The sequence below is a fragment of the Rhinatrema bivittatum genome, chromosome 2 (genome assembly GCF_901001135.1).
Source record: "Rhinatrema bivittatum chromosome 2, aRhiBiv1.1, whole genome shotgun sequence".
Taxonomy (NCBI): Eukaryota; Metazoa; Chordata; class Amphibia; order Gymnophiona; family Rhinatrematidae; genus Rhinatrema; species Rhinatrema bivittatum.
The window spans coordinates 679,798,646-679,823,926 of NC_042616.1; the positions used below are offsets into that span (position 1 = coordinate 679,798,646).

At 41.5% G+C, this 25,281-nt stretch overlaps 1 protein-coding gene across 5 annotated transcripts in view; it reads left to right on the plus strand.

The window, feature by feature from the left end:
• ZC2HC1A (zinc finger C2HC-type containing 1A) overlaps window positions 1-25,281 on the plus strand; it is a 223,613-nt gene that overhangs the window by 181,151 nt on the left and 17,181 nt on the right. For 4 of the 5 annotated variants that reach the window (XM_029591512.1, XM_029591511.1, XM_029591514.1 and 1 more), the window contains one exon: window positions 25,148-25,246. The exons of the other annotated variant lie outside the window; for it this stretch is intronic. In XM_029591512.1, coding sequence (XP_029447372.1) covers window positions 25,148-25,246 — 99 coding nt within the window. The remainder of the gene's footprint in view (window positions 1-25,147; window positions 25,247-25,281) is intronic. 5 annotated transcript variants of the gene reach the window in all.

Below are 25,281 nucleotides of genomic sequence, written 5' to 3' on the forward strand. Positions count from 1 at the left end.
AAAAATTGAGCTAATTCATTGCAACGATTTGTCGAGGAGTTAGCTAGTTGTTGCGTGTGTATGGGAGAAGACAGGTCAGCGACCATAGTGAAAAGAGCCTTGGGGTTGTATTGCAGACCATTTATTTTTTTGGCGTAGTATTCCCGTTTAGAATGTAGGATGGAATTTCTATATTCATGCATGCGTTGATAGTAGAGAGTTTTGGTTGCGGGGGATTGGTGTTTGCGCCATGACCTTTCCGAAGCTCTGAGTTGGATTTTGAGATTTCTGAGGAAAGGCGTGTACCATGGTTTCCTATTTTTTCGGTTGGGGTTGATAGTTTTTGTTATTAGGGGGCAATGTTCATTGGCAATGCTGAGTGTAAGGTTAACCCAGGAGGAGAATGCATTATCTGGGGATGATAGGTCAATTTGTTTGTCTATGTCCGAGCATGCTAGCGTGATGGTCTCTACATCACAGGATTTGCGAAATTTGAAAGATATTTGAAATTTATTTGAAATTTATTTGAAAGATATTTGAAATTTGAAAGATATTTGAAATTTATTGAAAGAAATTTGAAAGATACTTGTACTGGAAAAGGTTCAGAGAAGGGGATAGAATGGCTCCCCTATGAAGAGAGCCTAAAGAAAGATGGCTGAGGCGAGGATATGATAGTCTATAAAAGCTTGAGGACAAGACCAAGTAAATGTGAATTGATTATTTATTTTTTCAGATAATACAAGGACTAGAGGGCACTCTATGAAGTTAGCAAATAGCATATTTAAAACAAATTTGAGAATTATTTTTTACTCAGTGCACAGTTTAGCTCTGGAATTAATTGCCAGAGGATATGGTTGAGGCAGCGTAGCTGAGTTTAAAAAAGGTTTGGACAAGTTCCTGGAGGAGAAGTCCATAATCTGCTATTAATCAAATTGACTTTGGGAGTAGTCACTGCTTATTACTGACATTAGAAGCATTGGATTTATTTATTGTTTAGGTATTTGCCAGGTACTTGTATCTTGCAACTTCTTATGTTCTTATATTCTCTGCTGCACACTGGTCATTTTAACTTGCATCATCCTAGGCACTGCCAGAAGATCCTGTTGCAAAAACCGAAAAGGTTATGAAGGACCATAATCTACCACAAGTAGGCCACATATTTTAGGAATACCCGCGTGATAGGCTTTAAAAATCATACAAAGAGTCTTAAACATTACACACTGCTCAACTGGTAGCCAGTATAACTTAAAAGAAGAGGTTTAGTATGAATCAACCCCTTCATATTTAATAACAATCTTAAAGTAATGTTTTGCAAAATCTGCAATCTTTTGAAGTCTAGGGTTGAGTAGCTAAGATTTAAGGCTAAAAAATGCAGAGTTGGGCATTTAGGATGCTGAAACCCATGATGGGTAAGGTGACAGCAAAAGCCAGAAAGTTGCTTGGCCTCATAGGCAGAGGAATAGTCATCAGAAACTGGTGATATTGCCCTTGTATGAGTCCATGGTGAGACCTCATTTGGAATACTGTGTACAGTTCTCAAGACCATATCTTCAAAAGGATATACACTGGTACGATTTGATCCAGATTGGAGATACATATTTCTGTATCTGGATGATTGACTGTTCAAGAGCACATCTCAAAGGGTGCCAAAGAATCAATGAGCAAAACCATCCAGGTATTGGAGTTTCTATGGATCATCATAAATTATCCCAAATCCTATTTGAACCTATCATCTCAACTGTAACTTGTAGAAACTCTGCTAGATACATATCAAAGCCTTTCTTCCACAGAAAAGGATCATGGTGATGTCCACAGTGGAAGAAATAAAATGGACTCAGCAGACATAAGGATATTTTGTCCATGTGGCAACAGTGAATGTATCACCTTTGGCACCAATAGACCACAGTGAACTCAAGCCACTTAGGATCTTTGAGAGAGCATCCAAATCAATCAGCAGCTCAAGAACTCCTGTCCTAGTCATTGATTCAGTCAGATCTGGCCAAAATAATATCCTTCCAGATTTCTTCAACTCAAACTGTCCTAACCACAGAGACGTCCAATTTGGGCTAGGCTCAAGTAAATGGGCTGCATACTCAGGGCTCAAGAGAAATATACTAGAGCTAAGGGTGAAACTGTACATTATAGAAACATAAAAATGATGGCAGAAAAGGACCAAATGGTCCATCCAGTTTGCCCAGCAAGTTATGGTAGCATTTACCATGCCATATAGGTCACCCCCATACTTGGTTTCCCAGACCATCAAAGTCAGGGCCCTTGTTGGTTGCATTCTGAGTCCAATTCCCCGTTACCTCTTGCCGTTGAAGCAGAGAGTAATGTTGGAGTTGCATCAAAAGTATAAGGCTTATTGGTTAAGGGTAGTAACAGCAGCATCAGCAAGTTACCCCCATGCACTCTTTTCTTCATTTCCAATCTCTAGCCTTTATGGATCAACAGTGTTTATCCCATGCCCCTTTGAAATCTTTCACGGTTTGCCTTCACCACCTTCTCCAGAAGGGCATTCCAGGAATCCATCACCCTCTCTGTGAAGAAATATTTCCTGACATTGCTTCTATGTCATCCTCTGGAGTTTCATTATGTGACCCCCTAATTTTACCTATTTCTTTCAGAGATTAGCTGGCCAACAAAATTATTCTCATTCAGACAATCAGATAGCAGTGTTATATATGAACAAACTGGGAGATCCAAAATCATCAGGAAGCTGTCCAGATGTGAGCCTAGGCCATATCTCATGATAGTCCTAAGGACCACATACCTAGCAAGAAAGGAGAATATCCTAGTGACCATATTGAGTCAGATCTTGGGATATCGCAAATGGTCCCTGAATAGGGCAGTAGAAATCTGATATTACATGAGTGGGATAAATCCATGTAGGCAGAAAAGGGGACTCAATGCAAACTGGTCTCAAACGTTTTCTCTCTAGATTGGGGAGAGGATCTTCTGTATTAATTTATTACTTTTATTTATATTCCACCTTTCAGCACTTCATGCTTATCCTTCAAATCTTCTAGTGGCAAAAATATTGCTGAAACTCATAAGATATTTGAGACTATGATCATTATAACCTCTTATTGGCCAAGGTAGATTTGGTTTATCCTTCACCAGGAGTTATTAGTCAGGGAATCAATCAGATACATATAGTATCTGAATGTAATCCGCTTTGAAGTGTCTGAAAGGCAGAATTTAAAAACAAACAAATAAATCGAGTTATTCCCCCAACTCTTATCACTCAGAATTGGGAATACTATATCATTCCAAAATCATATGCCTAACTCTCACAGCCTGGATTTTGAAAAGGTAACATTACATTTCTTTAACTATTTGAGGATGTCTTGAATTCTTCTGGCTTCTTGAAAGGATTATGGAAAGAGAATATGGTTTTAAATATAGGAAGTTTGCCTTCTGGTGTGAGAGAAAGGCACTACATAAGAACATAAGAAATTACCATGCTGAGTCAGACCAAGGGTCCATCAAGCCCAGCATCCTGTTTCCAACAGAGGCCAAAACCAGGCCACAAGAACCTGGCAATTACCCAAACACTAAGAAGAACCCATGCTACTGATGCAATTAATAGCAATGGCTATTCCCTAAGTATAATTGATTAATAGCCATTAATGGACTTCTCCTCCAAGAACTTATCCAAACCTTTTTTGAACCCAGCTACACTAACTTTACTAACCACCTCCTCTGGCAACAAATTCCAGAGCTTTATTGTGCGTTGAGTGAGAGAGAATTTTCTCCGATTAGTCTTAAATGTGTTACTTGCTAACTTCATGGAAAGCCCCCTAGTCCTTCTATTATTCAAAAGTGTAAATAACCGAGTCACATCTACTCGTTCAAGACCTCTCATGATCTTAAAGACCTCTATCATATCCCCCCTCAGCCGTCTCTTCTCCAAGCTGAACAGCCCTAACCTCTTCAGCCTTTCCTCATAGGGGAGCTATTCCATCCCCTTTATCATTTTGGTTGCCCTTCTCTGTACTTTCTCCATCGCAACTATATCTTTTTTGAGATGTTGCAACCAGAATTGTACACAGACACTAGACCCTTTCTCCTGTACCACACAAAAATTGCTTGAATACAGTCTACATCTTTCAGCGTCTGTCTGAAGACAAACTCAGGGTTCATTTCAGTGAATTGGTGCTTATCACTATAACAGGTCGATACAGTAAGGTTGAGGTAGAAACAGTGAGGTAGTGTCAGGCGCACCCTTCCTCCCCGCACGCACAGTTCTCTTCACTAACTCCCCGATACTCTCCTCTAATCGCATGCAAATGCATGCCGCGGCTTTAAAGCGGTAGGGAAGGGTTATGCCCGCGTAACCCATTTTACTGTATAGGCGCTTAATACAGCGCCTCTACAGTAACCTGGGTGCGCTGGTACCTGTCATTTCAAATGACATTTGAAATGACAGGCACCAGGAAGTGTAAAAATCAAAATTTTTAAATACCTGTCGGAGGGCCGCGTGGGTCCAGGCGGCCGGCGGGATCCGGGGGGCCGGTGGTCGCGTGTTAAATCTAGGCCGCGGGCGGGTGGGCGCCTGTTCCGGGCGGCGGGTGGACGCGCGTTAGTTTCAGACGGCCGCGTGGGTCCAGGCGGCCGGCGACGGCGGGAGCCGGGTGGTCGCGTGTTAAATCTAGGCTGCGGGCGGGTGGGCGCCTGTTCCAGGCGGCGGCGGCAGCAGCGGCGGGGGGACACGCGTTAGTTCGAGACGGCCGGCGGGCGGCGGGTGGTCGCGTGTTAAATCTAGGCCGGGTCCGCACAGGCGCGCATTCATTCACTGCCGGTGGGGGCTGCCGGCATTGAATGAATGAGCGCCTGTGCGACCCCTGCGATTCGGCGCTCAAGGCGTGATGTTACGGCATGTGACTGCCTTGAGCGCCGAATCGCAGGGGTCGCACAGGCGCGCATTCATTCATCCAGGCAGAGGAGCCGGTGGCGAAAGCAGCCGGCTCCTCCGCCTGGATGAATGAATTCATTCACTGCCGGTGGGGGCTGCCTCTCCGGCAGCCCCCACCGGCAATGAATGCGCGCCTGTGCGGACCCGGCCTAGATTTAACACGCGACCACCCGCCGCCCGCCGGCCGTCTCGAACTAACGCGTGTCCCCTCGCCGCCGTTGCCGCTGCCGCCTGGAACAGGCGCCCACCCGCCCGCGGCCTAGATTTAACACGCGACCACCCGGCTCCCGCCGCCACCGGCCGCCTGGACCCACGCGGCCCTCCGACAGGTATTTAAAATTTTTTATTTTTTCTTCTGACAGGTTTTATGTGTCCCACATCATTACATTTTCTCGATCATCTCTGTATCGCTTTTTTTTTAAATTGTGTTTTATTGTTTTTGAGTGTCTTAAGCGGTGTCGATGGATTTGTTACTAGACTCACAATCCTAACTCCTACTAGGGGGAGGCGGTAAACTAACACATTACGGCCGCGGCAAAACAGTGCGTTACTAATGAGAGAACCTGAGTGCCCGTTACGGTATCGGAGGGGAATAGCTAATTCCTTCATTATACAGCTAATTCTTTCATTTACATGCCGGGTGCGGGAAGGGTTACGCGTCTGTTTTAAGAAGCGCTACGGACGCGCAAAACTGGAGACTGTATCGCTGGTTTGCCTTACGCGTCCGAATTGTGCGCAGCGAGCTCGTTACAGACGAGAAATCTTCAACTGAACTTTACTGTATCGAGCTGTAAGTAAGCAATTAGTAGTTATGAGGGTATGCAGAACAGATGTTTATTATTTATAATTTAAAAGAAAGTCTAATTATTTCATAAAGAGTTGCATATTATCCTATAAGTTTTACATAAGGTTCCAGTTCCTTTTTAATTTGTGAACTTGTATCTTTTTATATATTATACGTAGGCATACTTCCTGCTACTAGGCCTTTTGCATATATCATTCTGCAAAGCAACTTATTAGCAAAAAGGGAAGGGGAAGCCTGAGAACGGTATAATTAGACTAAAGTGGAAGTTCAGCTGCAAAGTTTGCATGGTCAAAAAAGAGACTTTGAGCAGTTGTGAGTAATCAGTCAGATGGAACCTGGACAGATGGTTAAACAATGTTTACCTCTCGAAGCAGGTGGTAATGAACTTGTGAAAATGACTTGATAAGCAGGGTGTGCCCCAAGTCAGCCATATCCAATCAGAAGCAACCAAGCAACAAGTGACACTCAACAAATATAAATGCCAGATGCCAACCGCAATGCTAAGTGGGACTGTCCTGTCAGTGTGTAAAAGATGGTTGTAACACAACTATAAGAGGTAGATCTCAGCCAGAAAACATGAGATGCTGAGAACTAAGGACATCAAAGAGGGATTGGACAACTTCCAGAGATCTGTCCTATGAGGAATCAGTTGGCCATCAATTTACTTTGCAACTGAACTGTGACACAAATCCTTTTGTTGAGTTGAATATTTTTGCTTAGAAATATGGTGCTAATGCCACTCAGATAATCAGCAAAGAGAGATTGCAAAACTCTCTCGTTACTTATCCTGGAAATAAAGGATATTGCTTTTTTATGATCGTTTCCCTAATAGTATTACACATACACATAAGGCTTTCTGGACTGAACCATCCCATTTGAAAGCTTTATATCACCACAATGTAGAAGGTAAATGCATCTCTGTACAGCTTTTAGTTGTCAGATTCATGCAGAGCTTGCCTCACTAGAAGTCTTCCATCAGGCCTTCCACTGTCTTGGATCTCAGTGTGGTATTCCCTAGTTAATGAAAGCTCCTTTTAAGCCATTAGACTTCTGTGAGCTGAAGTACCCTGCCTGGAAAGTTATATATTTGGTGGTGATCATTTCAGCATGGAGTCAGTGAACTCCAGGCCCTAGGGTCATTCTTTGCACACATCCTAAGTTCCTGCCTAAGGTAGTGTTGGACTTTCACGTTAAACATCATTCTTCTAACATTTTTCCCCAGGACACATGTCCACAAAGGTAAACAAGCCTTGCACAGTTTGGAGTGCAAAAGAGCCTTAGCCTTCTATTTGGAGCGATCTGAAGACCTTAGAAAGTCCACCCAACGTTTTGTTTATTGTGACTGCAACAAGTATGGAATTGATATTACCATTACCAACTGTAACCTTTTTAGTTGGATCGCAGATTATATCTCTTTCTGTTAACATAGGTTGGACTCTGAATGGGATATCAATGCTTATAGTGTTAGGCCAAAGGTACCACCACAGCTCTATCTGAAATTAGCCTCCAGGGAAGAGATTTGCAAGGCTGCGACATGGAATTCATTTCAAGTTATCTTTAGAGAAATTTTAAGCATGACAGATTTCATCAATCTGTTTTGTGGCATCTGTTTCAAGTTTAGCATCCAATTCATCTCCTCTAGGGTCAGTTTTATTATTTTTTTCCAGGTTGCCCACTAAAGAAGCAAAAAAACCCCACAAAATTGGCATGTTGCATCAAAAGTACATCCTAACGTGGGTAATATATTTTTTTTCTGGTTGTATTTTTTCCCCTTTTCTCATTACCGGCAGCCTTATAACTAGGTATGTTAAACCTGTGAGGATTACTACATCCTGATTGTCCTTGGAGAAAGGGAAAGATGCCTACGTATAACAAGAGTTTTCTGAGGACAGCAGGATATAAGTTCTCAAAGAACCCACCCGCCTTCTATTGGAGTTTAATCCAAATTCAGTGTTAGCTATTTTAAGACCTGAAGAGTGCAGAGTGATGTCAGTCATGTGGGAAAGCATGCACATGCTCAGTACAGCATGCCAAAAGCTTCTAGAAGCCTTGTAGTAATCTTCACCAGCCAGACTCTATCAGATGACATTACCCAACTGAGAGAACTTAAATCCTGCTGTCCTCAAAGAACACCTGTTTACAGGTAAGCAGCTTTCACTGTTTTCAGTTGTGTAACTTAAGTTCCAGGAAATAGAGGGAGATAGAGAGTTTCATGCCTTAGTGGCATAAATAATGCATTAGAAACAAACCAGTTGAAAGGAAGTTCAGGAATAGGTCATGATTTGAGACTTAGAGGGAAGACTATGGTATAATAGAAAAATTTTCTTCACAGAAAGGTGTTGGATGCGTGGAATCGCATCGCAATGGCAAAAATAGTAACAGAATTCCAAGAAAACATGAAAAAGCACAAAGAATCCTTTAGTTGCAAAGAAGTGAAGGGCAATCCAGAGATTGCTGGGAGTCTCATTAAGTAAAATAATCTGTCAATGATGATTTTGTACACTATATGAAACGGATCCTATTCTATGTGATGGCAATTGCCACTATATTGAACGTTTGTTCCCAGATATTCTGAAGAACAAACAAAAATAGTTAATTTTAAAACTACAGCATTTATTAAATTGCATCTGTTTCAGCTGTGCACATTTGAACTATTTCCCAGTTCACCAAGGACATGGTTGGGGGGGGGGGGGGGAGTGATGGTTTTCTTTTGGCTTTTTTTATTTCTAACTTCCTCAGCACAAATAATTCTGATTCTATATGCTATATGTATTTAGTACCAGATGTCAAGCAAAATGAAAATCTTCTTTACAGGGTTAAAATGCAATTTAATGACTGGTTTTTAAGCATTAAAACAAAATTTGTGGTGAATGGCCTGCTCTGTTATGTCAATGAGGAGCTTGGCTCCCACTTTCCTTGTAAATAGAAACAATAAAAGAAATATTGCAATCATTCTGGTATTTGCTCCTTTGAGTAATAAGGCAAGAAAGATCTGTATATTCTGCTTCCATTCAATATAAAACAATATTTTGAATTTTGCAAGAGTTTGGGCCAGATTATCCAAGGAAAAACGACAAAGATCCTGTATGTTTTAGGTTGAGTATTGAGCTCTCAGATTGAGAAACTGTTCATTCTGTTAAATAAGTGAGATTGGCCAGAACATGGAACCAATTCTTTACATGTGTGGTTCTAGATTTATGGAACTAGTTGCCTCATTACATAAGGACATCTAGAAAATCTGATAACATTTTGAAATCATAGCTGCCGTTTCATCATGATGAAAGGGACAGCCTAATTCTAGCTAGAATACAGATCACAGTAGTAATTTACTGGACATTCAAAAACTTTACTATGTAAATTTTTCCCATTGTAGTTCATTGGCAAATTGTAGGATAGGGATTAGATTTTAGACTGTGTACTTTGGATTTATGTAATTTCTCTATGAATTTGATATTTTGATTAGACCAATGGCTTTTCCTTTGTTCCAGTTTGATTTTAAATTTCATTTTGTTTATATTATTCATTGTGCTGTAGGTATCATGTTGATTTATTTCATTGTATTTTTCATTGGCTTGTTTTGTTTTTTTGTTGTCCATATATTGTAATGGATTTTTGCTTATGCTGCTAATTATATTAGTGTTAACGTCTATACTCTGTTCTGAGCATTTCAGTGGGTGAACAGGAAAAAAAAATATATTTACAGCTTTGAAAGTTCCCTCTACTTTGTTTTTACAGTTATAGATTGAATCAAATCACGCAAACAATCCAAAAACTCTGTTCAACATAGTAAAAAGCCTATCCTCAGACAATAACACTAACACATACTCAAATAAAAACCTAAGCCAAGAACTAGCAATTTTCTTCAAAAACAAAATTAGTAAAATTACCAAAAATATAATCAAAACCCCCATACAAAACATACAACTAAGCAACAAAGACATAACCCCATGGTCATCATTTGAAACCATATCGTCCATCAAAACTGAGAACCTAATAAAAACCCTCAACCCAGCGAATCATGAACTTGATAAAATACCAACACAAACCCTAAAAGAGTTATCTCACACCATCTCCCCTATCATCACATCAATCATTAACAAATCACTCGAAGAAGGCAATCTACCAGACACCCTGAAAATGGCAACAATTAAACCCATCATGAAAAAAAAGAACTTGGACCCCACTGAGTTCAATAACTTCCCCCCATCTCAAACTTATCATTCCTTGCCAAATTAACAGAAAAGGTGGTCCTGAAACAATTAAATGAACATTTAGAACTAAACAACATTCTATACCCCACACAACATGGATTCCAGAAATACCACAGCACAGAAACATTCCTTCTCAACCTATCCAACACAATACTAAAGGGCTTCAACAAAGGACAACAATACATCCTCATACTATTAGACCTATCCGCAGCCTTTGATATGGTCGACCATCAAACACTCTGCCACAGACTATCTGAAATTGGTCTAACTGGAAAAACAATAAACTGGTTCATCTCTTTCCTTCTAAACAGATCATTTCACATAAACATCAACAATTCCCTTTCATAACTAATCCCTCTAGAAGCTGGAGTTCCACAGGGCTCAGCCCTATCTGCCACACTGTTCGATATCTACATCCTCCCTTTATGCCCACTACTTTCAAGCCTCAACATCACTTACTACCTGTATGCAGACGACATATAACTACTCATCCCTGTAACAAATACTGTCAAGAATGCTCTCAAACTAGCAGCCACCCATCTCAACACAATAAAAAATACTCTAAATCAAATGAATCTATGCCTTAACATGGACAAGACTGAATGTATACTACTTGAAAAAAAAAAAAAGCCAACCAAACCAACCCAAGAACACAATCCAAATAGACAACACCATGTTCAAACTGAGTGAAAATGTAAAAGATCTTGGGATCTGGCTCGACCCTGAATTGTGCTTCAAAAAAACACATAGCCATTGTTTAAAACCTCGTCCATGAAAACCAAAGAAGGATTCTATAAGCTCTCAATACTTAAAAGACTAAAACCACTCCTAAACCAACCTGAATTCAGAACCATTCTCCAATCCCTAATATTCACAAGCTTTGACTACTGCAATTCACTACTAATAGGACTTCCCAAATCATCCACACACCCACTACAATTACTACAGCGAGTATCCTCACAAATCACAAAAGATCTGAACACATCACTCCAGTACTAAAAGAACTCCATTGGCTACCCATAGAGAAACGCATAGAATACAAATTGCTCTCCATAATACACAAAATCGTAAATAACAGCGAAAACGAATGTCTCAATACTATATTCCAAAACATATTCCACACGCAACACAAGATCAGCTAATAAAGCTCTGCTTGCCATCCCATCGGTCACAACCGCTAGCCTCACAGTGGTCAGAGAAAGAGCAACTTCAATAGCTGGACCTCGCCTATGGAACTCATTACCTGAAAACTTAAGGTTACAAAACGACATTAAACTTTTCAAAAAACAACTCAAAACATGGCTATTTCAACAAACTTACAAGGACAGCATTGGCTAGTAAACTCAGTAAACTCCTTACTACAAACTCATGGTGATAAAAAAGCTCAAGCCTTTACTCCACACACGACCTCAAAACCGTTGTCCAAGCCACCTTAACATCCAAGCTTGACTACTGCAATTCCCTCTACCTTGGCCTCCCCTTTTCCACCATCAGACCCCTACAGATCTTACAAAACGCTACTGCCAGGATAATTAGCAACGCCCGTAAATCGGATCACATAACATCTATCCTTAAGGACTTACATTGGCTCCCCATCTCATACCGTATACTTTTTAAAGTCCTTACCATCATACACAAAGCCATCTATGAATATAATTCCTCATGCCTTAGAAAACCATTGAAACTTACACAATCATCCCGCCCCACCAGAATGAATCGTAAATACACATTACATATCCCCCCCACTTAAGAAAGCCCGCCTCTCAACCATGAGAGATGAAGCCCTTTTGATCTCTGGCCCCGCTCACTGGAACTCCCTACCCCTCAATCTCCGCTTGGAGCCTTGCCCCCTCAAATTCCAAAGAATGCTGAAGACATGGCTCTTTCACCAAGCTTTCCCGGATTAATCCCTTTTCCAGATTAATCCCCGCCATCTTTCCACCCCTTGACACTTATCTTTTTTTCCAATGTATTCTGCTGATTCATTCAACTACTGTAATACCATTGCACTTTTGTAAATAATTTTGCCGTTGTTAGTTTATTGCTCTTTACTGTTTAAGTTTGCCTCTTCCTTGCTTCCTCTTCTATTTTTCGGTTGTCCGGTTTCCCATTCCCTTGTTCATTGTATCTTCCATCTTTTTGGTTACATTGTAAACCGATATGATGTGTATTTTAATGTCTGCATAGAAAAGCTGTTAAATAAATAAACTCCTTACAAACACTGAGAGGAGAGGATCACCTTGCTGGTGGCTGAAAGGAATCAGTAAGTTTTTGCTTGGGACATTGACATTGACTTTTTTAAAAGTATTGGGGCAAAGTTAATTATTTGGGAATATTATTTAGTGTGTTTGTGTGTTTGTGCCTTTAATAGTCAGTCAGTGAATAAAACAAGTTAGACTGTTTGCATTTTTAAATAGTCAGTCAATAAGGTAGCAGTAGGTAGGCAGTGAATACACAAGTTAGACTGTTTGTATTTTTAGTCAGTCAATAAGGTAGCAGTAGGTTGGCAGTGAATAAATAAACAAGTTAGACTGTTTGTATTTAGTCAGTCAATAAGGTAGCAGTAGGTAGTGTGTTTATTTTTTAAAAGTCTGCCTGACTATTAAAGTGTCCTCCAGACTTTTAAAGAGCTAAGTGTTTTATTTAATAAATAACTGAGTGCATTGTATTGAAAAACAAAAAAACACACAAAAAAAAACAACCCACAAAAAAGTAGCCAGAAGCTAGAAATAAGCTAGGAGCAGTATATACCAAAGTAAAAAAGTTGAATAGTTCAGCTCAGTTACTCACCTTGGAAAGGTGTTGAGGTAGTGTGATTAGGTTTGAATAGGGAACAACATTTGTTAATCAAGGGAGCTGTGAGTCACTCAGGCTGACTAACTAAGTGTGAAGATTGTGTGTTTTGTGAATAGGTACTATTGTGTATTTGTGAATAGGTGCTATTCTTTGTTAATCAGCACAGCAGTGAGTCACTCAGGAAATCTAACTGAAAGGTCACTCAGGAAATCTAACTGAAGTGTACATCTCCTAAGGGATTATTTTGCACTAATTTACTTTAGAAGCACATTATAAATTAGAAGGAAAGAGCTCAGTAACCCACATTCCAGTGGAAACACTGAGAGGAGAGGATCACCTTGCTGGTGGCTGAAAGGAATCAGTAAGTTTTTGCTTGGGACATTGACATTGACTTTTTTAAAAGTATTGGGGCAAAGTTAATTATTTGGGAATATTATTTAGTGTGTTTGTGTGTTTGTGCCTTTAATAGTCAGTCAGTGAATAAAACAAGTTAGATTGTTTGCATTTTTAAATAGTCAGTCAATAAGGTAGCAGTAGGTAGTCAGTGAATACACAAGTTAGACTGTTTGTATTTTTAGTCAGTCAATAAGGTAGCAGTAGGTAGTGTGTTTATTTTTTAAAAGTCTGCCTGACTATTAAAGTGTCCTCCAGACTTTTAAAGAGCTAAGTGTTTTATTTAATAAATAACTGAGTGCATTGTATTGAAAAACAAAAAAAAACACAAAAAAAAACAACCCACAAAAAAGTAGCCAGAAGCTAGAAATAAGCTAGGAGCAGTATATACCAAAGTAAAAAAGTTGAATAGTTCAGCTCAGTTACTCACCTTGGAAAGGTGTTGAGGTAGTGTGATTAGGTTTGAATAGGGAACAACATTTGTTAATCAAGGGAGCTGTGAGTCACTCAGGCTGACTAACTAAAGTTAGACTGTTTTGGGGAAGGGGGAGTCTCTTCCGAAGGGATGGGCTCCACCTTAACCAGGGTGGAACCAGACTGCTGGCGCTAACCTTTAAAAAGGAGATAGAGCAGCTTTTAAACTAGAACAAAGGGGAAAGCAGACAGTCGCTCAGCAGCGCATGGTTCGGAGAGATGTATCTTTAAAGGATACTAATGATGCATTAGAATTAGGGCATCCCGACAGTGAGGTTCCAATAATTAGAAAAGTAGTCCAAGTGCCTGTAACTAAAAACTCACCTGAGCTAAAAAATTCTAACTTATCCCTATCAATTAAAAAGCAGAATAAAAATACAATCAAAAAACAAACTTTGAAATGTTTGTATGCTAATGCCAGAAGTCTAAGAAGTAAGATGGGAGAATTAGAATGTATAGCAGTAAATGATGACATAGACTTAATTGGCATCTCAGAGACATGGTGGAAAGAGGATAACCAATGGGACAGTGCCATACCGGGGTACAAATTATATCGCAATGACAGAGAGGAGCAGTCGGGAGGAGGTGTGGCGCTTTATGTCCGGGATGGCATAGAGTCCAACAGGATAAACATCCTGCATGAGACTAAATACAAAATTGAATCTTTATGGGTAGAAATCCCTTGTGTATCAGGGAAGACTACAGTGATAGGGGTATACTACCGTCCACCTGGTCAAGATGGTGAGATGGACAGTGAAATGCTAAGAGAAATTAGGGAAGCTAACCAAATTGGTAGTGCAGTAATAATGGGAGACTTCAATTACCCCAATATAGACTGGGTAAATGTATCATCGGGTCACGCTAGAGAGATAACGTTCCTGGATGGAATAAATGATAGCTTTATGGAGCAATTGGTTCAGGAACCGACGAGAGAGGGAGCAATTTTAGATCTAATTCTCAGTGGAGCACAGGACTTGGTAAGAGAGGTAACAGTGGTGGGGCCGCTTGGCAATAGTGATCATAATATGATCAAATATGATTTAATGACTGGAAAAGGAACAGTGTGCAAATCCAAGGCTCTCGTGCTAAACTTTCAAAAGGGAAACTTTGATAAAATGAGAAAAATTGTTAGAAAAAAACTGAAAGGAGCAGCTACAAAAGTAAAAAATATCCAAGAGGTGTGGTCATTGTTAAAAAATACCATTCTAGAAGCACAGTCCAGATGTATTCCACACATTAAGAAAGGTGGAAAGAAGGCAAAACGATTACCGGCATGGTTAAAAGGGGAGGTGAAAGAAGCTATTTTAGCCAAAAGATCTTCATTCAAAAATTGGAAGAAGGATCCAACAGAAGAAAATAGGGTAAAGCATAAACATTGGCAAGTTAAATGTAAGACATTGATAAGACAGGCTAAGAGAGAATTTGAAAAGAAGTTGGTTGTAGAGGCAAAAACTCACAGTAAAAACTTTTAAAAATATATCCGAAGCAGAAAGCCTGTGAGGGAGTCAGTTGGACCGTTAGATGATCGAGGGGTTAAAGGGCACTTAGAGAAGATAAGGCCATCGCGGAAAGATTAAATGATTTCTTTGCTTCGGTGTTTACTGAAGAGGATGTTGGGGAGGTACCCGTAATGGAGAAGGTTTTCATGGGTAATGATTCAGATGGACTGAATCAAATCACGGTGAACCTAGAAGATGTGGTAGGCCTGATTGACAAACTGAAGAGTAGTAAATCACCTGGACCGGATGGTATACACCCCAGAGTTCTGAAGGAACTAAAAAATGAAATTTCAGACCTATTAGTAAAAATGTGTAACTTATCATTAAAATCATCCATTGTACCTGAAGACTGGAGGATAGCAAATGTAACCCCAATATTTAAAAAGGGCTCCAGGGGCGATCCGGGAAACTACAGACCGGTTAGCCTGACTTCAGTGCCAGGAAAAATAGTGGAAAGTGTTCTAAACATCAAAATCACAGAACATATAGAAAGACATGGTTTAATGGAACAAAGTCAGCATGGCTTTACCCAGGGCAAGTCTTGCCTCACAAATCTGCTTCACTTTTTTGAAGGAGTTAATAAACATGTGGATAAAGGTGAACCGGTAGATATAGTATACTTGGATTTTCAGAAGGCGTTTGACAAAGTTCCTCATGAGAGGCTTCTAGGAAAAGTAAAAAGTCATGGGATAGGTGGCGATGTCCTTTCGTGGATTGCAAACTGGCTAAAAGATAGGAAACAGAGAGTAGGATTAAATGGGCAATTTTCTCAGTGGAAGGGAGTGGACAGTGGAGTGCCTCAGGGATCTGTATTGGGACCCTTACTGTTCAATATATTTATAAATGATCTGGAAAGAAATACGGCGAGTGAGATAATCAAATTTGCAGATGACACAAAATTGTTCAGAGTAGTTAAATCACAAGCAGATTGTGATAAATTGCAGGAAGACCTTGTGAGACTGGAAAATTGGGCATCCAGATGGCAGATGAAATTTAATGTGGATAAGTGCAAGGTGATGCATATAGGGAAAAATAATCCATGCTATAATTACACAATGTTGGGTTCCATATTAGGTGCTACAATCCAAGAAAGAGATCTAGGTGTCATAGTGGATAACACACTGAAATCGTCGGTGCAGTGTGCTGCGGCAGTCCAAAAAGCAAACAGAATGTTGGAAATTATTAGAAAAGGAATGGTGAATAAAACGGAAAATGTCATAATGCCTCTGTATCGCTCCATGGTGAGACCGCACCTTGAATACTGTGTACAATTCTGGTCGCCGCATCTCAAAAAAGATATAATAGCGATGGAGAAGGTACAGAGAAGGGCTACCAAAATGATGAGGGGAATGGAACAACTCCCCTATGAGGAAAGACTAAAGAGGTTAAGACTTTTCAGCTTGGAGAAGAGACGACTGAGGGGGGATATGATAGAGGTGTTTAAAATCATGAGAGGTCTAGAACGGGTAGATGTGAATTGGTTATTTACTCTTTTGGATAGTAGAAAGACTAGGGGGCACTCCATGAAGTTAGCATGGGGCACATTTAAAACTAATCGGAGAAAGTTCTTTTTTACTCAACGCACAATTAAACTCTGGAATTTGTTGCCAGAGAATGTGGTTAGTGCAGTTAGTATAGCTGTGTTTAAAAAAGGATTGGATAAGTTTTTGGAGGAGAAGTCCATTACCTGCTATTAAGTTCACTTAGAGAATAGGCACTGCCATTAGCAATGGTTACATGGAATAGACTTAGTTTTTGGGTACTTGCCAGGTTCTTATGGCCTGGATTGGCCACTGTTGGAAACAGGATGCTGGGCTTGATGGACCCTTGGTCTGACCCAGCATGGCAATTTCTTATGTTCTAAGTTTTTATCTTCTTTCTCTCTGTTCCTGTTAGGTCTTTGCTAACATACCTTGCACAGAAATTTTTTGCCCTTTCAGTGCTCCCTTTTATTGCTAATCAAAGTTCATCTCTACTATTCAGCTCTGGTTCACAATAGGGCTTCTACAACACTATTGCTCATCTTGTAGTCAGCCCTCATGATTTTCAATTTAGGTCAGGGTTCAAATATTGAACCACACAATATAGTGATTGATGGATCCTAAATTTTCTCTCATGAGATTACACTCACTTCATTTGTCAGTACCAGAGGCAGCATTTCTTCACTTTGAGTTGAATAATCCACTTAGTTGCCTGAGGAAACAACTCTTAAATGGTACCCAGGACTTCACCCATAGCTGATGTATTGCCTTTGCCACCATAGCTTCACTCCATCTAGTAGAATGAAATCACATGCAAGCAGAATCTGTCCTTTGCACACCATTCTGGTAAAGCCTCCTTCCCTTGAGCTGGACTTCTATATATCAGCCGTAACTGCTCTTATCTGGTGTCCATAGGAAATAGGGGTTGCACTTTACTCAAATATGCCAGTTATCTGCAAGCCCTCTGTTTCCTGTTCCAGCTCCTTCCCTCTGAGGCAGTAGAGTGAAGGGAGCAGGAGGAGATGTGGGAGTGGACAGAGCAGAACAAAGAAGCTACTCTGCTCCCAAATCCAGCCCCTCTCTTTTGGCCATTTCCACTCCTCTCTCGCCCTTTTGTTTTCAGAGAATGGGGAAAGGAGGTGAGGCTGGCGAGGACAGACGAGACCAAAGCAGAGGAGAGAAAAACTACTGTGTTCTACAATCTAATCCCTCTCCTCCTGTCATTCCCCTCCCACCTAAACTGCCTCCTGGGCAAGATGCAGATTTAACACAGCATTTTGGATGATAAAGTGCTGGAATAGAACTTTTATTGTACATAAAATTTCTTAGAATTTTTTCAGGGCAACACAGTAATTTGGTTTTTTTTTTTATTTAAGTGGTTACTCTACTTACACAGGATGGAGCTATAAAGCTGAGCAAGAGATTTGGATGGATAGATTGTGTGGGTGGGTGAGTGGGTTGTATGGACTTTTATCTGCCATCATTGTCTATGTTACTATTGTGTTTTTAATATAAAGAGCTAATCTCCCTACCCAGTTTCTATGTTCTCTTTTCTGAAAAGATTATAGTCTGGGATGGTCACATCCAAATCCTGATTTCCATTACACCAAAACTCTGATTGCAACTATTTGCAATTCTACCTCTGCTATGATAGTCTGTGATTCGGTTAAAAGCCTTGGAACATTTGCACACCTAAGTCTCTCAAATGATGTTCCGCTTATCTTTCCTTTTGTTCTTTTTATTTTTCTAGTAACTCTTTTGACAGCTAACTGATTTATTGTGGGCTTTTATCCTTTAATGATTTAACCTTGTTTACCTCATCAGTTTTTGCTTGGGGGGGGGGAGCTCAGTTTTTGCTACTTGTTACTTTATGCCATTTATCATGTAGGATTTCTGTATAAAAAATATTTTCCAAAATGTATTCAAAGCATTAAAAGATCAGCTAATCTGCACTGCAGAAAAAAAATCTATTCATGCTCATCATAGCTAGGGCTAGAAGATGCTCAGTTTAGTAGTAGAATTTATTTTATTTTCTAAGGTAAAAGAACACATTGCTAATGGCCAGGAGAAGCAGCGTAAAGGATAAGTAAACTTGCCTTCATGCTGAAACTTTTGCAGTATGTCAGACTTCTAGTGGTAATAAATATAAAGTAATATATTAGGTTCATCTTCAATCCTGTTAATTGTTTGCATGTAGGCTTTTTTATGTTGTGATTTATATAGTGTTTTAACAAAAGTGCATTTATGACAATTACAAAACAAGTATAATATAATGGGGAGATCAAGGTCAGTGCTGGAAATTCAGAGGTACAGTATGATAGGTCTGACTTCAGTCATACAGAGGGAGCCTTGAATTCATGCCTCAGGATCTTTCCTGACCACTAGAAAAACATTTTCCAACCTTTCAGGCAAGCATCATATATGAGAGATAACTGCATATAGAGAGGTGTGGTTAGATCCAGAATCAAGAACATACTGCCTGCAATAATCCTCTCAGGCATATTCCCCTTTATCCCAGGACAAGCAGGATGCTAGTCCTCACATATGGGTGATGTCACTCACGGAGCCCTAATGCGGGAAAACTTCTGGCAAAGTTTCTAGAAGCTTTTAACTGGCAGCCCGGGGCTACTGAGCATGCCCGGCATGCCATGATATTCCCTGCCACAGGGGTCTCACTTCAGTCTTCTTTTTTCCGCGCTGCCATTGACATCGAAGTCACAGGAGCCCTGTGAGGTTTTCCTCACAACTTTACAGAGAAAGTTAACATTTTCTTTATCAAATTTACCCCATTTCGGTTCTCATACGGTTTGTCACCGGCCGGTGACAAACAACTTAGCTTTCGCTAACAAATTCAGAGTTTTTTCCATCGACGGACGTCGAGTCAAAATGTCATCAGGCTTCAAGAAGTGCCCAGCCCGCAACTGAACAATGTCCATAACGGACCCGCATATCGAATGCGTTCGGTGCCTTGGCGGACAGCATGACATCGCTGCCTGTCCAAAATGCCAGGAGATGACGGCAAAAGGCACAAGCACCGACGACATCGATCTATCCCACCGCTCCCGCCGCCGGAGGAACCGATCGCTAAAAGGCAAAAGTCTTCCTCAACTACGTTTCCATCGGTTCCAGAATCGATACCGTCGACATCACAGCAAGTATCGACTTCAATTACTGACTTGACTGTGTTAATTAGACAAATAGTCACTGATGCCTTACAGCATCAAATTCCGGCGTCATCGCCGATGCCGACAACCATGTCGATGCCGACGACCGTGTTGATGCCGGCGGGATCGCCAATGTTAACCACTCCTTCGATACCGGCTTCACAGCCGATGCCGGCGACTCCGCCGATGATGCCGACATTTCAGTCGATGCCGGTATATACGCCGATGCCAGCAATGTCTTCATCGATTCCTCTGATGACTTCTTTGATGACGGATCCAGTTCAAACATACATACCATCGATACAATCGGTTCCTTTATCATTCCCGATGCCTTCGATGCCAGCCAGACCTATACCATCGATGATTCCAATATCGATGTTTACCTTCACTACTTCATCGGTGCCACTGATTTACACAATCGATGTCTCTCTACACCATGGCACCGTCCAAGCCACCTTTGCCAAGAAGAACATTTTCCACACAAAAGTCATCGGGGAAATTTAAACATTCTTCACTGAAGCCTTCTCCCACAGTTCCAGACACTTCTAGTTCTGAAGCACATTTACACAGCATCCTCACTAAAAGGTATCAGGACCTTCTGGCTTCATTGCCCATAATGCCTGGGCAAGAAGAAGAGGAGCGAGAGACTTCACCGGACCCACAAGATCCCTTGCAAGGCCCTTCTGGAATACCTCCACCTCAAAGGCCTGAACCTCCTCAATATCCCATACCAACTTCTGATACCTGGTCAGATACAGAATCTGAGCCCTCATCCGAAGAATTCATGTCTGAGGCCTCTCCACCTCAAGCCAAAAAACAGTCACCTCCAGAGGACCTTTCATTTTCATCTTTTATTCAAGAAATGTCTGAGTCCATACCCTTCCAACTCCAGGCTGAAAGGGATGAGAGGCAACAGACGCTAGAAATTTTACAGTTTGTGGATCCTCCTAAGCACAATCTGGCCATCCCGGTACACGAAGTGCTATTACAGCTTCAGCAGAGGATATGGGAACATCCATGTACAACCCCAGCTTTACATGACGCAACACCAGAGAAATCTCTGGAAGCAGATTGAAGAGTTTCTACCCTCTCTGCCTCAACAACACCAGGAGGCAGCACAAATCATAATCCAAAAGGGCTTGGATGCAGGGAAGCATGAGGTAAGGGCAGCCTACGATGCTTTTGAAACATCCTCTAGAACAGCAGCATCCGGCATCAGTGCCAGAAGATGGGCCTGGCTAAAGGCTTCTGATTTACGCCCTGAAATCCAGGACAAATTAGTAGACCTTCCCTGTCAGGGAGATAATTTGTTTGGCACCAAAGTACAGGATGCCGTCGCCAAACTTCGAGAGCACTCAGAGACGCTAAAACAACTCTCCATGCTGCCTCATGACCCTGCAACCCACACAACTCGCAGACCACCGCGTAGAGAAGCGAAACGTCCCTTCTATCGCCCAAAGAGGTACTATCCTCCTGCTTCTAGGCCAAGACCTCCAAGGTCTCAACAAAGACCACAACAACGGTCTGCGAGGCCCCAACCCCCTCCCCAAACAGGATCTACCTCGGGCTTTTGAAACAAATTTCAGAGCACAAGGCCAATATTCCAATCCCTATACCACCTTGCCAGTTGGAGGGAGAATATCCCATTTCTACAAGGAATGGACAACAATAACAACCGATCATTGGGTCCTGTCCATAATTCATCAAGGCTACCGCCTAAACTTTGCATCTCTCCCTCAGGAGTTTCCACCACAAAACTCCCATCTCAATCACATACCTCAGTTACAAACAGAATTATCTGCTCTTCTGCAAACAAAAGCTGTGGAACAAGTACCACACAGTCAGAAGGGCAGAGGATTCTATTCCCGGTATTTCCTCATTCCAAAGAAAACCGGAGGCCTATGTCCCATTCTAGATCTCAGAAATCTCAACAAATTCTTAAAAAAAGAAAAGTTCAGGATGCTTTCACTAGGCACCATGCTTCCACTTCTACAAAAGGGAGATTGGCTTTGTTCTCTGGATCTTCAAGATGCTTACACACACATTCCTATATTCCCGCCTCATCGCAAGTATCTGCGATTCACAGTAGGACATCAGCATTTCCAATACCGAGTGTTACCATTCGGCCTCGCTTCAGCTCCCAGGGTATTCACCAAATGCCTGGTAGTGATAGCAGCACACTTACACAAACAAAGTGTTCATGTTTTTCCTTATCTCGACGATTGGCTCATCAAAAGTCAATCACAACAAGGAGCAATAACTTCACTGAATTACACCATAGCTATACTTCACAAACTGGGATTCCTCATCAATTATCAGAAATCCCACATGAACCCTTCTCATCTACTCCAATTCATAGGAGCAGAATTAAACACAGACATTGCACAGGCTTTTCTACCAGAAGATCGTGCAGTCACACTGTCCCTGTTGGCACACTCAGTTTCCATGCAACAACAAGTGACAGCTCATCAGTTTCTTACCTGACTAGGCCACATGGCCTCCACGGTTCATGTCACTCCTATGGCACGACTCGCCATGAGAGTAACCCAATGGACTCTACGATCACAATGGATCCAAGCCATCCAACCATTACATTATCCAATCCAAATAACCCACCAACTACGCTCCTCGCTGCAATGGTGGACAGTCAGGGACAATTTACGCAAGGGCCTACCCTTTCTGAAACCGGTCCCTCAGATAACATTAACTACAGATGCATCCACCTTGGGGTGGGGAGCTCACATACACTCTCTTCCAACTCAAGGAACTTGGACAAAACTCGAAGCCACCTATCAAATCAATTTTCTGGAACTTCGAGCTATACGTTATGCGCTGCATGCGTTCAAGGACTGCCTTTCACACAAGACTGTTCTGATCCAAACGGACAATACCGTAGCCATGTGGTACATCAACAAACAGGGAGGTACGAGCTCGTATCTCCTTTGTCAAGAAGCTGCACACATTTGGGACTGGGCCTTGAACCACTCAATGTTCCTACAGGCCACTTATCTAGCAGGAATTCAGAATGTGCTAGCAGACCGACTCAGTCGTCAGTTCCAACCACACGAGTGGTCCCTGAATCGCTCAGTAGCCGCCAAGATATTCCAACTTTGGGGACAACCAACAACGGACCTCTTTGTGTCACCTCTGAATTACAAAGTAGACAACTTCTGTTCTCTACACAAACAACAGAACCAGCTAGCCAAGGATGCTTTTGCTTGCCCTTGGAACTCCGGCCTGCTATATGCGTATCCTCCAATACCGCTTATAACGAAAACTCTAGTGAAGCTACAACAAGACAAGGGGACCATGATACTCATAGCCCCATACTGGCCTCGACAAGTATGGTTTCCCACACTACTAGACCTTTCAGTCAGGGATCCAATACGCCTGGGAGTAGCTCCCAATCTCATAACTCAGGATCAGGGTCGGTTGCGCCATCCCAACCTTCAATCCCTATCCCTGACGGCATGGATGTTGAAAGCTTAATCCTACAACCACTCAGTCTTTCAACAAATGTCTCTCAAGTGCTTATAGCTTCACGCAAACCTTCCACAAGAAAGAATTATTCTTTTAAATGGAAAAGGTTCACTTTGTGGTGCAGACAAAACCATATTGATCCTTTCACTTGCCCCACTACTTCTCTTCTAGACTATTTGTACCATCTTTCAGACTCTGGTCTTCAGACTTCATCAATCAGAGTACATTTGAGCATAATCTCAGCTTATAACAAGATGGGAGATACACCTATATCCACACAACCTCTTGTCAGTAGGTTTATGAGAGGTCTAACTCACCTTAAACCACCAATTCGGCCTCCAGTCACAGAATGGGACCTGAATCTGGTTTTAACAGCATTAATGCGTTCTCCCTTTGAACCCATTCATTCTTGCGATCTCAAATTTCTCACATGGAAGACTATCTTCCTCATAGCCATCACATCAGCTAGAAGGGTTAGTGAGTTACAAGCACTTGTCATGTATGAACCTTATACAAAGTTTCTCCATGACAGAGTGGTTCTCCGAACACACCCAAAATTCCTTCCTAAGGTAGTTACTGAGTTCCACTTAAATCAAACCATAGTTCTACCCACATTCTTTCCAAGGCCTCATTCTCACCAGGGAGAAAGAGCTTTGCACACTCTAGACTGCAAACGTGCGTTGTCTTTTTATCTGAATTGCACTACGTCCCTCAGAAAATCCAATCAGCTTTTTGTCTCTTATGATCCAAATAAGCCAGGTAAAGCAGTGGGTAAGCATACTCTATCAAACTGGTTAGCAGATTGCATACAGTTTTGCTATGAAAAAGCAAGCCTTCCTCTCCAAGGGCGAGTAAAGGCGCATTCAGTGAGAGCAATGTCAACTTCAGTAGCACATTTTCGTTCAGTGCCAATCATTGACATATGTAAAGCAGCGACATGGAGTTCCCTTCACACCTTTGCAGCTCATTACTGTCTGGATAAACAAGGACGACAAGATTCAACCTATGGACAATCTGTCTTAAAGAACTTGTTTCCAGTTTGATCCCAACTCCTTCTACAACCAACCTGCTGTGATCTTCGGCTGCCTCATTTCCTCAACAACGCATCACTGCTAACTACATGGGCAATGACTAGCTTGCTAATCACCCATATGTGAGGACTAGCATCCTGCTTGTCCTGGGATAAAGCAAAATTGCTTACCTTGTAATAGGTGTTATCCCAGGACAGCAGGATGTAGTCCTCACAGAACCCACCTGCCACCCTGCGGAGTTGGGCCTCAAACTTTTATTATTTTAGTTTGCTAACGCTTATTGCTACATACCAGACTGAAGTGAGACCCCTGTGGCAGGGAATATCATGGCATGCCGGGCATGCTCAGTAGCCCCGGGCTGCCAGTTAAAAGCTTCTAGAAACTTTGCCAGAAGTTTTCCCGCATTAGGGCTCCGTGAGTGACGTCACCCATATGTGAGGACTACATCCTGCTGTCCTGGGATAACACCTATTACAAGGTAAGCAATTTTGCTTTATCTTCTATTTGCACCTCAGGATTTGGACCATCAGCAGGCCAACGTTACAGGGACAAAGTGAGAGTATATCTTCTGATCCCTGAGAGGGAGCAAGCTAAGATAGAAGGGCCAAAAGGAGGGAGCAAACCCTTACATTGTTTTACAGTTCATTCCTTGTCGTCTTTACCACACTGCCTGTAGACTGACTGGAGCTGATGAGGCATGAAATAGTTCCAACTTCATCAGTTAAGACTTGGCAACTGAAGAGTTGTGAATCACTTCACTAGACCACATTTCCATAATTCTATCTTTAGTGTATCTATAATTCTTAATTCATATTAATGTTTTCAGCATTGCATGGTACTAGAGATAACATGCTAGTGCACTTCATCTTTCTTTTAGTTTTTTTTTTTACTTAATGAAATACATACTTCTTTGTAGAAGCAGCATGAAATCTCGGACACCACCCAGTCTGGCAAGAACTACTGCTGCTGTTGATGGAAACAAAAGGAAAACCTACAATGCTGAAAATTATTCAAGGTATAGTTAGTCTTGCGCAGTGATATTCAATTTAT